This window comes from Balaenoptera musculus, chromosome 2 (genome assembly GCF_009873245.2).
Source record: "Balaenoptera musculus isolate JJ_BM4_2016_0621 chromosome 2, mBalMus1.pri.v3, whole genome shotgun sequence".
Taxonomy (NCBI): Eukaryota; Metazoa; Chordata; class Mammalia; order Artiodactyla; family Balaenopteridae; genus Balaenoptera; species Balaenoptera musculus.
In genome coordinates, this window is record NC_045786.1 from 17584535 (window position 1) to 17599384 (window position 14850).

The 14850-nt window shown below is 46.2% G+C and overlaps 1 protein-coding gene across 13 annotated transcripts in view; it reads right to left on the reverse strand.

The window, feature by feature from the left end:
• Window positions 1–3550: 3550 nt before the first annotated feature.
• The window catches only part of PARD3 (par-3 family cell polarity regulator), a 629285-nt gene continuing 617985 nt past the window's right edge, over window positions 3551–14850 (reverse strand). For all 13 annotated transcript variants that reach the window (XM_036842192.1, XM_036842191.1, XM_036842188.1 and 10 more), the window contains 2 exons: window positions 12818–12945; window positions 3551–5594 (listed from right to left, as the gene is read on the reverse strand). In XM_036842192.1, coding sequence (XP_036698087.1) covers window positions 5198–5594; window positions 12818–12945 — 525 coding nt within the window. In that variant the 3' untranslated portion in view covers window positions 3551–5197. The remainder of the gene's footprint in view (window positions 5595–12817; window positions 12946–14850) is intronic.

Here is a 14850-nt window from a genome sequence, read left to right on the forward strand (position 1 = left end):
TCACTTGGAGGCCCCACAAGCCAAGTTCAAAGCTTTGCATGATTCCAAAATACCCGGCTTTCAGGGCCAGTCCTCGTTCCAGCTCTGTCTGGGTTGTCAGGCTCATGTTTGCTCCCATTTCATCCCAACATGAACAACCGTGATAAGTTTGTTGCCACTGACAACGAGAGCCGAATAAAAGCAAATCAGATATGAGCTGAACCCTGAAACCAAATCATTCACCAAGGTCACGAATGGTTTAGAAATTTGGGCTGTTTCCTTCCTGTCCCTTGCCAGCAATTTATGGCACTTCCCCCTTGTAGTTTGCAGTCGGCTGGGCCCTGAGCCACGTGAGACTGTTTTTAATGGCAAAATCTTCAAAGTTGTACTTAAAATATTTGCATCGTAAAATCCCTCATGGAAGCCAAACTCCAGTTTCAGAAGGAGCGTCCTAGCAAGCAGCAACCTGCCTTCAGAGAAGGGAGAAGGGCTCCCGCCCTGACACCACCTTCCAGCCGCTGATCCGAGAGCTGATGACACCCCAGGAGGAGACTCAGATCATCACGAGACTTTGCAGAGATGGGAACAAACTCCAAACGGTTTTTCTAAGCCAACGACAGTGCAAGGTGACTCAGCAGTTAGTTGAGCAATTCAAAAAAGCCCTTTTTTCACACATTTAATTGATCCTGTGAGGAAATAAATGTTGAGGATGAAAGATGAGTAATTGTTCGGCTTCACAGTGGGAAGCCTTAGTCCTTGTTTCTTGCACTTTTCTCCCGTGTCCGGAATGAAATAGACACATCTAGGGAGTGACAGGCCAGCGCACAGATAACTCGCTTTAAAAAATTAAAAATGAGGAGATAAAAACTGATCGTTGAAATTTAAACTCAGAAAGGAAAAAAAAAAAAAAACTCACGAGGAAAAGCGATTACCTTCTTTAGCAAAGACGTTTGATCTTATCTGACTCATAATGGAATCTTTTATAAAAATCAAATTCTCCACTATAGGGTTTAATCTAAAAAAACTAAATTTATGGACAAAGGGCACCCATCGATTTTTCCTTTGCTGAATATGAAAGCTGAGGGAAAAGGAAAAGGAGGCAGAGGAAGATGTATGCTGACTGGGAAGATGATGAATTTTGGAGGGAACAACCCGTCTAACGGGAAAATAAGCTCCTTCCGTGTGGAAGGCAATGATAATCCCACCTTTTCTCTATGAAATCTGAAGTAAAATATCAGTTTCTTGTTCAAAAAAAAAAAAAAAAGCTTATGCTCAGAATTACAACCTTCATCCTCCTTGCACTAAAAAAAAAGAAAAAGTCAATTTAATTCAACCAGCTTTGTGATCTAATCATTACTCAGAGCTGAAGATGGTTTTTCCATTAAAGTCTCTCCATCATTCTCACTTTCTGACCTGTGAACATTCTTATTAGCTGCCTTATTAAGATGATATCCTGTCTCTGAAGTAAGAAAAGATTATCTCCTTGCCTGACATGTCATTGTCAGAGTAATCTTTGTTAAAAAAAAAAAAAAAGAGAAGAAAAGAACTGACTGTTAAATAGACATTTAAATGTACGGCACACCATGTCGTACAAGGACATCCACGATGGGACAAGCATGATGGAACCTCAGTCACTTCCTCTGCCAGGACCAGCAAACAAAGCCAGAAACAAATTACTATCTGCTTAAGCTCAGGTTGATATCAACTGGAGGTAAGACTTGGGTTTTAAGAATGAAATAAGGGACACATGAAAATAACCAGCTAAATATAGAATTACGTACGCATTTCACATCTGCTGCATGTGCCTGTCATGTGTATACACGAACAACGTCTACTCCCTAATGAAAACAATCGGAGAAGGGGAGCAGCCCAGGAGATGAGTGCCCTTTTGGGGTAAATGATGTGGACAGAGAAGCCTCCGGACCCCCGGTCTCTTCTTCCCTCTGGCCTCGTGTTCAGACTCATGGTGGCAGATCATGACAAAGCCCACTGCCACCTAAGTGGTGGTCAGCAATCTTTGCTTATTTTCTGCCCTTTTTCAAAACGGGTTTGCAACAAAACCAATGGCCCCCACTCGATGAAACAAAATTCATTTGGTTTACCGTCTCGGAGTTGATAGATTTGACTTCCTTGGCAGAAAACCTGAGGAGCCCGGGTCCATCTCTCCTTCCTTTTAGTGAGATACCTGGGCTCCGCTCACCTCTGAGCTGCCTTTGGTCTAACTGACTCCAGGGAAAGGAGGTGGGTGGGGTGCTTGAGTTACACAGACTACTGCTTCATTATATAATGTTGTTTTATAATGTATAGTTACATATACATATTTATAAGACTATCTATAGTCCTAATGGCCTAAGAGAAGCGATAACAGGGGGACCACGTTTTCTGAGGGACAGTTGAGTGCACCTCCATCCTTAGCTGTGTGAGGGCCTCGGGGTTGCCACCTGCACCCTTTCCTGACTTGAGACTTCTCCCTGTGGACACACTCTCCCTCTGGTCCCAGCAAGTCCTTGTGAGATGTGCTGGAGCAGAGGCCAGTTCATTTAGACAAGATTGCTTCGTCGGGCATATTCTCACTTCTGTGCTGACCCACATCTATTTCTCCTCCTCTTCTCTGTGTGGCTCAAACTGTCAGTTTTAATCAACAAATCCTCTGTGATTTAGGCTCCCACAGCATTCAGTACTGTCTCTCTTCTCACTGTCAGTTGAGATAAATAACCTGTGAGTTTTGGCATTTGCAGCGGGACTCCTGGTCAGCGAGAAAATTAACAAATCTGTCCATCTTCGCTTTTCTACTTTCCCACACCTTGTAGGCGTATAAGAACCAAAGACGTGTTATCTCCTTGGCTTGCTATACACCTCTCGTTACTAATCTGGAGGTGACAGAGTTTGGATTTAGTGGCAGCATAAGGGTTGTTATGACAACCAGCTGATGCTCGGCCCTCCATGGGAGGGCATTTTGGACAGGTCTTTGCAAAGCCTGCCCTTTGGGTGGCGACCACGACCATAATGGTGCACAAGGCCCACCCAGGGATCTAGTGCCCTTTGTGCCTTCAAAGCACCATACAAATATTAACGAGTGTCCCTCTGGAAGAAGGAGCAAAGCCTCATTGTGTAATCTGGGAAGTAAGAACCAGGCTAGTTTGGAAGTCAGCTTGAATTTGGACTTCTCTCTGGGATCGAGGTACACATGGTTAGGACTCAAGCAGAACATTCGCCTTGTTGAAATGGTCCATAGTGCAAAGGGCAACAACGGAAATATTACATCGCTCCCTGTATAATTATTCTTTTATTTATTCTAGTGTATCGGTTCCTTCCATTCCGAATTTCCCAGCTGCTCTGGGCAGCCTGGGCCTTCCAGTGGACTCATTAATTAGGTCTTTCTCTCTTCCCTGTCCCCTCTCTCCTCAGGTGTTCAAATAAACAATCAATCACCCACTTCCGTGTTTGCACAGACAGAGATGAGGAAACTTTCAACTTTCTCTAAATATGGAAAAAAAAATTACTTCTGCTAGTAGACTTTAAAAAAATCCCAGCTAGGAGAGTTTTCACAGGAATACTACAGACACACAGAGAACAGGAAGAAATATGCCTTTTATTAGAAGTCTCATATGTACAGGGAAAGCTGTTTCTCACAGCACAGCGGAGGCTGTGAGGGAGAGCAACTGTTGTCGGAGGTCACCACGCTTACACTGGTCACATCATTTCAACATCGCTATGCTCCGTGAACAAACAGAACCATTACACAGAAATGCAAAAGAGACGCAGGTATGGGGATGAACCACTCACATATTTTCTAAAAAGAAGTGGACACAAAAATACAATGTGCCAGTAAAAATAAAAAATAGGCATATCAGTACATGTCTTTTTTTTTCTTTTTTGTTAACACACAGTATGCTGAGCTTTCATCTCAAGCTTTTTTCACATCGGGATTCGCAGGCACTTTAGCAATCCAGCCACGGTTTACAACAGGATGTTCAGACCAACAAATGAGAAGATGGGAACACGGGAGTAACCCAGGTCCTCATGACCCGCACGTACATTAACATATTGACACCAGGGCAATCTTTTGTTACCCCTGTTTGGGGACACCAGAATGTTCTGTGGGATGTGGAACAGCTTTCTTCTTATTTATTTACCTTTTCTATTTCATGGCAGAATTATCTAGAAACCTGGATGACATCACCAGGCAGAGAGACAACAGGTGGATGAATAGACAACCATCCATCGCAACCGACTTTCAAAACCGGAGAAAGCAGATGAGGTTCTGGAATCCCAAAATGAGTGTCTGACTGATCCTTGTTCCATGCTATGCCCTTCCTGCCAACTCATCAAACAAAAACTAATTTAAAAAGAATGGCTGGGATGTACTGGGCCAGACGCTCATCCTGGGAGAATTCTTTCTTTCCTTAGCTACCACCCACCGTGTCATGACACACACTGGGCCGGCGGGTGGGCGGCCCCCTGCCCCACCAGGGCTGACGCCTGTCTCCCCCGTTCCCCACGCAGAGCCATGGTGACTCAAGACACGTGCAAGGATCAGGACTGAGCAAGGGTATTTATACACGCGACACAATAATCACTTTATTGGTAACACTGAGTTATAAGGCAGTTACAAAAGGACCCCCCCTGATAAACAGACAGTGTTGGAATATGGCTTAGCTTCTTTTAGATGAAGGAACTTTCTTGTTGCAAGGAGCTGAGAAAGAAAAGGGAAACCATGCTGGTTACAAAGGATTAAAAATGACTGTGCCGGGAAGTACCACGGAGTCCCAATTACTGGTGTATGTCACCCACTTTCATCCACCAGAGATGGAGATGTCACCTCACCTAAGAAACTTAAAGGGAAAAAAGAGGGATCAATGTCACCCTTGACTTCAGGGTAATCTGTTGCCACAAGCTGTACGGGGCGGTAACACGAAGCCACGACGTCTCCCGGGCTGGGCCAGATTCCCAGTACCTGAGAGATGCAGAGCGTATGATGCCTCGAACAGGTGATTGTCAGATGGCGGGAAATCCTTCCATGAAACAGACACTTGGGACACAGTGGCAAAGACATTTAAGGCCTTCCGTCGAATTGCCCACACTGCTTAAAGGCACTAATACCAGCAACAGAAATATTCCATACTACCACCGAGGTTTCAAAAAAACTCCCAAAATGCAAGTCTTCACAGGAAAATGTCCTTTATTGCATGACACGAAGCGTCTGCCCTCCTCCTGCTCAGGAGTAGAAGGGCCTCCCTTTCTCAGGAGTCTGGAGCCTGCTCAGCCTGGCGACCTGAGACGGGGAGGGGGGCACGTCCTGCCGGAAGGGCCCCTTGGCGGGGACGTGACTGGGGTCCTGGACTTTTTTATATGAGTCATAGTTGCTGAGCCCCTCGGGGGGAGGGGGCTGCTTCTTCACCTGCTGCTCTTTCCGCCTCTGCTCCTGGCGGAGGAGCTCCTGGGTCTCCAGCATGACCCTGGCGTTGAAGCCGTGCCCGCCCAGGTAGCCGTTCCGGGAGCCTTGGTAGCTGGAATACCTGGGGTTCTCCTTGGCACTCTGGAAGCCTTCCCCAGGGGAGTAGTTCTGCTCCCAAGAATCCTGGGAGACGGAGCTGGCATTTTTCCTGCTCTGCCTAGAAAGCAAAGCCCAAAGGTGAGTGTGAGGGTTGGGTAAAGGGGAGGGAGAGAGATGGAAGGAAGGAAGGAGTGAGGGGGCAGGGCTGAGCCAAAATAGGATTTCTATATCCCAACAAACATTACAGTAAGTCCCATACATACGAACCTTCAAGTTGTGAACTTTCAAACATGCGAATGCACCAATCACGGAAAGTTACTTCACGTGTCTGGCGTACATTGTCACGTGCGTGCCTCCTCTACAAATGGTTGTGCTTTTGTGTACTTTACTGTACAGTACCGTGTAGAGTACAGTAGTACAGTGTCTTCATTTCAAGCCCAGGATGTCCGGAAGCAAGCGTAAAAGCAGCAGTGATGTAGCTGGCACTGCTGTACTTTTCCAAGTACTGTACTGTAAGATTAAACATGTTTTCTTTATTTTGGGGGTTGGTTTGTTTTTTTATGTACTATTTGTGTGGAAAGTATTATAAAACGATCACAGTACAGTACTGTATAGCTGACTGTGTGAGTTGGGTACCTAGGCTAACTTTGTTGGACTTACGAACGTGCTCTCGGAACGGAACTCGGTCGAATGCAGGGGACTTACTGTATTTGGTTCCAGTCACGTGCCAGACACTGTGATAGGGGCGGGAGGATGAAAACATGACTGTCCCTGGCAAGTTCAAGTCTGAGACAAGTCTGCACAAACAATGGCTACACAGGAGAGAGAGCTAACAGATTCTGCAGCTACTCAGAAACAGGGTCCCCCATCTGTGTCTGGGTGGTGCTATCTGTTCTGCTCAGGGTGACAATATCTCCTGCAGTTTAGACTCATTGGCAGAACGCTGTTAGGGGTATTAGCGATTTGGCAGCTTCTACACCAGCAATAATTTCTCGCTTTAGAACATTACAATTCAATTCTAAACAAGCCAAACAAATATTTTACACAGCTACCACCATCATGCCAGAGACGCCAGCTAATATGAAGTACGTGTGATGGATTCTGATTTGAGTTCAGTTATGAAAGATTTAAGTCTAGACTGCTTTATGATTAAAAATGCAACAGGCAGTCCCTTAAAGCCCCGGCTCTTGAGTTGTATATGTCAGCAACTGACACCCTTCGGAATACATGTTCATCAAGATTGCAGAACCTGGACGTGTGTGGAGGAAGCACTATTTTCCTGCCCACGGCATCCTTACCCAAGCCCAGGGTAACCTACTCAACCCATTTCCTGTCACCCCAGGATGGGGAAATAAATCAGAGTCCTATAGAAATTTCAGCTTCTTATCCCTTCTGCAATAAAGTTGCACATCATTTTCAGGAAACATTATTGTTTTGAAACATCTTTAATTTACTATCAAGTCTCTAGATGCTTTTATGAATTTACAATAAGATTGGCTATGATAAAGTAAAACAATTTTGTGCCAGGAAGGAAGACATGCCCTAATTTTTTTGCCTTAAAAATGGAAGAGAAGGAGCGAGAATTGAGCCATAAAACAAAATATATTGCTCCATTTATCAATAAGAAAATCATTCGGTGCCAGTACGTATTGTTCAGCCTTTCACATCAACACACACAACATGACAGAGTGTTCAGAAAGACTGGTAGAGGAAAAATAAGGTCTATGCAGCACTGGGTCTCCCACAGGAATGAAGCCATTTGTATTCCTGAACATTCAGAAGTGCCGTCGACATGGTTTGGGATAAAATCTGCCCATTTTCCATATGACCTAAAATGTAGTCAAGGGTATTTTCAATAAGAAAGATGAACTACTGTCCAGAATCCTCCCTGGATATGACTCTGATTAACTGAACAGTCTAGTCTACAGTATATCCATCCTTTTAATGGGAATTGGGCCATGTGTACAGTCAGCCCAGGCAAGAATCCTTATATTTGATGGAATAGTTTACTTGCCTAAAGCACTGATTACCTTCACTTAAAGAGTCATAAATTAATCCGCTCAGAGCAGTGAATGATGGAAAGTGCCAGCATGAAACCAAGGGATTTGACATTAATCATGAAACTTTAATTAAAACAACAAACTTGTTACTGATGTTATAGCGACAACGTGGGATTCCTTCACGGGTTAGTTATCAGTTTAAGGATAACCGGAAATAGGCTTCTTCATCCTTGGTCCACGGGGATCCACTAGCCCTGTCCGTCCCCATCTCCAAGTCCACGATGCCGGAGGCTTTGCTCCACGTACCGGAAGTTGCATTTTGAATCAGTCCCAGGAAAACAGAGTCTTTTTGTATTCAAACACATTGAGAATTCACTAACGGTTTGTTCAGGATGGAAATTATGACGATGTGGGAGAAAGAATTTCTTGAAGCTAAAATTTTCTTCAAATGAAGCAGTTTAGAGAGAAGGAAGAAAACCTCCCTGAGGTTCGAAGTAAGACACTTGAGGAAAGTACATACACACAGATATGTACACATGGACGCATGGACACACGTACACACACACACACGCTTCCTCAGAAAGGAAGCTAGCGTAGCAACAAGCTCTTGATTAAAGAGGACGAGAAATGAGCAGGTCGTAGAGAAACACGAGCAAGCAGCAGACAGAGTTTCCGCCACTGGAAGATGAGGCGCGCAGGCGCGGAGCACAGCGCGAGAGAGGCTGGGCGTCCCGCGGACACAGGTCCAGCCCTGAGTCTGCGCGTGTGGCTGTGTGAGCCTGGGGGAGTTACCCTCCCTGGGCCCAAGGTGCATCATCTGTGAAACAGGCATAACCTCTAATCTCATAGGGTTCTGGGGAGAAATAAATGAAATCACAGACGTAAAGTGCTCACAAAAGTGTGGCATATAGTACACGGTTCACTACTGGGTGACTTTCAAGTGACTTTGCCTCCAATAATTAGGCTCTGGGTTTGGGAGGGCATCTTTCTGACCAAGGGAAAAAAATAAACAAAAAGATCAGCTTTCTGTCCTCTGTCTGAAGGGCTGGTAGAGATCAGGGAGCAGAGAAAGGTACCAGGGACTAACTGGAGAGCCCTCACTCGGGGAAGCAACTCACAAACACGTCCCAGAGTCAGAATCAGAAGCAAGCTTTCCACTGTCCCAGCATTGCTCAAAGGCCACGAATAACCACAGGAGCAACAAAGCATCATTCCTTCCAATGAGTGTCTTTACAGTCAGCACGCAGGTTTGTTGGGTCCTGGAATGCGCTCACTGGACTCATGCCTCAGTCGACCCAAAGCACAGACCCTGGTGTGGCAATAACTGCCGCTTAGTGATGATGCCTGAAGACCACTGTCATGTACAGGACACCCAGCAAAGCCCCAGCGCCTGAGGAAAGCCGTCAGTCACTGCGCTGAGGAGGACACACAGGGATGAAGAAAGACAGACCACAGCTGACAAGGTGAGAGGCAGTCGAGACACGTAATAAACGGACCTGTGGGGGAGACTGAGTCAGGGCGTGGAGACACAGCCGGGAAGCAAGGTGGATGAGCAAGAAGCCACCAATGGCAGGAGGAAAGATGCAGAGGAAAGGTAAAGAAAAGCATTCAACAAAGAATCTTGAATATGCTTTTCTATCAGTGACTAAGACCCAACATACTTTTCTACTACTCAGATTTAGAGCTGCCTTTTGGATACTAAGGAACTAAGCTAGGCATTTTTTAAAGGATTTAAAAAAAGAAAGTAAAACAGAAAAAAGAAAACTAATTTAGGAATAAAAAAGAAACCCTCCTCTGATTGAGAATTCAGTGTGTGGCCACTCGTGTCCCCTTCCCCCCGATCTCATGTTACCACCTGGCTAGTGTTTCTTCCTGACATTTCACAATGCAACCTGAAGTCTGCCTATAGGTTTCCTTAATCACAGTGAGAATTTACAAACCCCTCTGGTGCGTATACATCCCTCTAATTCAAACCACCTCACCTAGCGCGCCTGATACAGAGTCTCGACCATTTGTTTTCTTTTATGCTCCACTTTGCAACTGGACTCTTTGTGTGCGCGTGAAATCATTTTGGTCTCAAATGCCACAGCAACTTGCTTAGACCAAAGTCCGCTAATTGTCCACATCCGAAGAGCTGAGGTCAAGTGTCTTTGAAGAATATCACATGTCAGAAACGGGGATTTCGCCTCCAGCTCGTGCGGGTCACAGCCCCCCCTCCGATCTCCAGCCTCTGGCTGAGCGAGGTTCCCTGCAAGGAACCAAGCTGTGTGCAAGGCCCCGCATTCCTAATTCCCTCACTCAGAGATGCACGTTGAGGAATTACAGTTGACCCTTTAACTGCATGGGTTTCAACTGCACGGACCCACTTATACATGGATATTTTCCGAGAGTAAATACCTCAGGATGACACGGTCTGTGGTTGGTTGAATCCATGGATACAGAGGAGTCGTGGATGGAACTGTGGATGGAACCATGGATACGGAGGGCTGACAATAAGTTATATGCAAATTAACCCCCCCACCTGTACTCGCTAAAAGAAGTGAATGTGACGTACAGGCCGACCAGCCCCACTCACCTAAACTCACACAGCTCTTTAATTTTAAGATTTCTACTTTTCTCCTATCCGCACAGAATAAAATGGCTAATAGTAAGGGAGTTATAAACTACCAGAGGGAAAGTTCTGGTTCTTTAGGGAAACACTAACTGACAGCAATAGTCCCAGCAGCAGCAAGCCTCTGGTCCATGGAATTACAGGTGCTTCTACCTGTGCTTCAGGGGGAGAGGAGGGAGAGAAGCACAGAGGAGGAGAGAGCTGGAGAGGGTTAGGAGTGGAGATGGAGAGGGTTAGGAGTGGAGATGGAGAGGGGGCGCCAGGATGAAAGGATCCGTTTGGAGAACTGAGCGACTTTGGAAGGTGAGCAGGAGAAATCCGGTGCACCTGCCTCTCTCTGGTCCTCTTCCCAAGGATGGGGCCCCAGAGTCTCTCCTCCCACCAGGCCCTCCCACCCCTATCCCTCCTCCTCCCCTTCCCTAGTCCTGGCCATTTCCCATCTCACTTTCTTCTTACACACGCTTTATGAGAGCTCTCCTCCATTTCTTACAAATACTCTCAAACACAACTAAAATATAAGAAGCCAAACATGCTGCCAATAAGATAAGATCACAGCCCCTGCGCGGACAACACCACCTGCGTGGGCCGTGATTCACAGTGGCCACTGCGTGGCTGGGACAGCAGGGCCACACCACGTGTGTCGGGTCACCCCCATCATCACGCTCATCTTTCTGATGGAAGGCAAGCCGACAGGCGGCAAGAAGGGCACTTACACAGGAGAAGCTTTTTGTGTTCCTTGAAGTGTTGCCCATTTGACGCTCTGGGGTGATTCAGGCGGTGGCCTTCCCCCAAGTGCTAAGGGCAGCAGAGCACAGAGACCTTTATATCCATATCTGCTCACGTTCCAAATGTGAGCACCAAAGCCCTCGGTAGCAATGAGCATTACAAAATAGTGGTTTAGGGTCAGGGTTGGGCAGGGTGGGGTTGGAATTCTGGTGGAATTACATACTAGTGTGTGACCTTGAGGAGAGTCCCTTAATTTCTCTGAGTTGTTTCCTTGCAAGACGTGCTCTCCAAGGTCTTGTCTAGACCTAAACTTCAATGACTCTTGCCTAGAGTGGGCTAAATAACTGTTAGTTACGCTCCTATGTAAAAGAAAGGATACTTCCGTACTCAAAGGAGACACAGCTTTACGGATTGAGAGAGAACAGCTGAGTGATCAAGTTCCCACACTAGGCAGTGCCCCTCCTGGTAGAGAGCTGCACTCACACCCACGTGGGCGTGGCTGACCCGGATCAGTGCAGTGAAGTCCCCCAGGGCTGTTATAGTGATTATTTAACATTAAAAAAAGGACTCACCTTTATTAGAATCAGGATCACTTTTATATCAGTCGGTCAAATCTGCCCCACCCCAGCACTGTTTTCCCCCAAATTCAAAATGGTCTACTTGATATAAACATGGTAAGTAGACCGTTTTCCACCCAAAATGTTTTTGTCACCTGGTTTTGAAATCGTGTTCCGTACAAACGCCTGTAAGAATTGTGATGATAGGAGTGACTTCTTTGGGGAAGTTTGGAAAGCTGAATGTTTTTAAACACTTTCATTATCTACAATACTTAGATGGAAAAGGGCTATCACGTCAATGTCTTAGGGCGCCGTTACCTGAGGGCTCTCCAGGCCTTTGGCAGAGAAGCCCTGGGGCAGAGGGGCCTCCACGTGGGGAGCCCGGCAGGGAAACCCTTCTGGCTCGGCCGTCAGCTAGGCAGGTGGACATCCCGGGACTCTCCGAGGTTCAACACTGAGCAGAAGCAAGGATGGCAGGACGGCAAGAGAGGCAGGTTTGGGACCACTGATCCCCCCTAAATACGGTGCCTGGAGCATTTAGCACCTATCCTTTTGGAGAACTCTAGATTTACAAGATACCATTTATCCTAGTTACCCCTGAGCTGAGCAAAGTAAAAGCTCTCTTTCCATTTCTCAGTTGAGGAATCTGTCTCCAGCCCCAGGGGAGGTCGCAGAACCAACACAGTAAGTCCCCTACATACGAACCTTCAAGTTGCGAACTTTCAAAGATGTGAACCTGCATCTGGTTCCAGCGAGGAACCAGAACCTGTGCCATCAACGACAGGCATGACGGAAATTGCAGCTTGCCCTCCGTCTCCTATTGCTGACGATCCTTCGGTCTACCATCTCCCACCTCCTCTCCCTCCTCCAGTCAGTAACTCTTCTTGCCTGTTCACTCGATGCCAGCCCCTGTATGTCAGCTGTTGTACTGTACTACTGTGCTTTTCAAGGTACTGTACTGTAAGATTAAAGATGTTTATTTTTTGTCTTTGTTTTTTAGGTATTATGTGTGTGAAAAGTATTCTAAACCTATTACAGTGCAGTACTATGTAGCTGATTGTGTTAGTTGGGTACCTAGGCTAACTTTGTTGGACTTATGAACGAATTGGACTTACAAACGTGCTCTCAGAACGGAACTCGTTCATGTGTAGGGGACTTGCTGTACCAGAACCCAGGTCTGACCCCTAAGCCCAGTCCTCGTGGATCAAGCCACTTCAGGTCCAGTGAGGGAGCTGCCCAGTGAAGGTGTGGGCATCTCCTGAAACACCTCCCTCCTGGTCTCCCTGCCACGTGGTAAGGTGGCCTCTAAGGAAGCGATGATTCCCACCATCTATGTGCGGTTCTTCGTTATTGGAGAAGAAGACAGTGCACTGGGGAGGAAGGATTTCCCAAGGGACAAGGACGGGGAGGATGGCGACACTCGGGGGTGCGGGTGGGGTGCTCGTACCGGGGCAGGGAGCTGTACTGGCGCTGGGCCTGCTGGAAGCTCTCGCGCTCCTCCTGCCGTTGCCGCTGCATCTGCACCTCCACCGACACCGAGTGCCGGCCGCTCTGCGCCGACGGTCTGGAGTTGGGCTGCAGGGGGAAAAGGCAACACGAGTCACGAGACAGGAATTACGAATATCACAGGACCGGGTGACTATTTCCATTCTCACAGACTGACTTAGAAACAATTTGCAACTTCCGTGAATTTCTTAAAAATCAAGTGCAATTTTCTCAAGAGGCATCTCATTGATCTCGTGAGCCCCAAATACCCCATCATCCTAAATTTTAATTACGGCTTTAGAATGGTTTAAAATTGAGACGTCCACCTTTCTAGTCTGCCTAAGTGAGGTTTGGTAAATACTGACATTAGACACTAGTCTACATCCCTTGTATATACAGCAAATACAGGGGAGTAAGGCTGCTCAGAAATCTAGAAGTCAATGCCAAAAAATATACAAATTTGCTACAATAATTCACAACAGTGGGAAAGTCCAAGGGTACACACTTGAAAGTCGGCCATGCTGGTGAATCTTTTCGGTAGTTATGTATTTTACTCTAGCAGTAGGATACAATGTAGCTGATGCCCCTTTTATTAAAGGAGGACAGCTAAATTTTGAACCAAGATTAGTTGAAACTAGGCAGTGTTCACCACGTACAGGTCCTCCAATCCACGGATGGCAGCCACATGTGAACAGAAACACTTATCAAAAGAATGAATCTGCAAGCTAACAGCTACTGGAATTGGTTATGAAATAATACATTTTGCCTTAGCTATGAGGATATGGCATTTTTACCTAGGTTAATTATACACTACAGAGAAATTTTCCATCCTCTGGCTAAATACTTTGGTCAGCAGGTCATCTGCTCATTGCTGCCGCTGACCAAAACCAGATACTGGGTGATACATGATGCTGGGCCCCTGTGGACGCTTTAGCTTCTCACCATCAGCGTTTAGCTCACCTTCGAGATCTGGCCTTTTGAAAGTAGCTCCACTCCAAATACACAACGGTGCCTCTAACTTTACAAAACAGCTGACAATAGTTGATCATAGCGTCAATGGCAGTCACTCTTAAGTAATCCTTTTAAGTGCTCGCCGACCTCTGCCCCCTTTGTGTTACGCAACATTGTGCAATAGGCTTATTCTGAATGAAGACTGTTATAAACAAGTTATTGATTTTCTTTTAGAGTTGAAAGCCAATGAGAGACTTGGGCTCGATAATCATTTTCTGAAATCATATGAGTCTCAGCGTTCATTTGGAGCATGGTAAGATAACACGTGGGTTTGTTCCTTAAAGAGTGGCTCCTCTGGTTGGCTTTTGTGCGAAGAGAAAGAAAGCAATCTCTATTGTCCCCTTTCTGCCTAGCTAGCATATCCCATTTGTTGGTAAGCAATGATGAGGCAATACGCAGGACAAAATTTCAAAGCATATGTGCATCATCAGCGAGCATATTAAAAATATCCCGATACAAAAATAATGGGTGAAGAGATTAGGCTTTACAATACCCCAGTCTCTACTAGTGGATGTCTATAACCACACGCCTTGGAACAAACGTGTGTTCGGAGACCCACTCCACAACACCGTTCAAATAACATCAGTGGTGCCTTCAGCAAAGAAAACACATTGCCGAGTGAGCTCTGCTTACACAAACAAAGCATAAAGCAATTGTTCATCAACAACATTAAGGAGACAGACAGTTTCTTCCATGACCCTTGATGAGGCTGGCCCCGAACAGCACTGAGCTGATCTGTTATCGGTGGGGAGCCCAGGGAAGGGCCACTGGACGGGGAAAGTGAAGCAAGGAAATACGCCTTCAAAAAGAACCCCATTTTCCTTTCCTTTACACTCAGTCTAAGCTACACACATGTGTCAAACAGTCTTGAAAGACCTGGCATTCTGCTGCAGGATTTAGTAACCAGCTTTTCAAGCTCACGCCGTTCTGTGACATGCTGCTTGTGGAGCTGTGAAAAGAAAATGCAAGGTCTTGTAGAGAGTT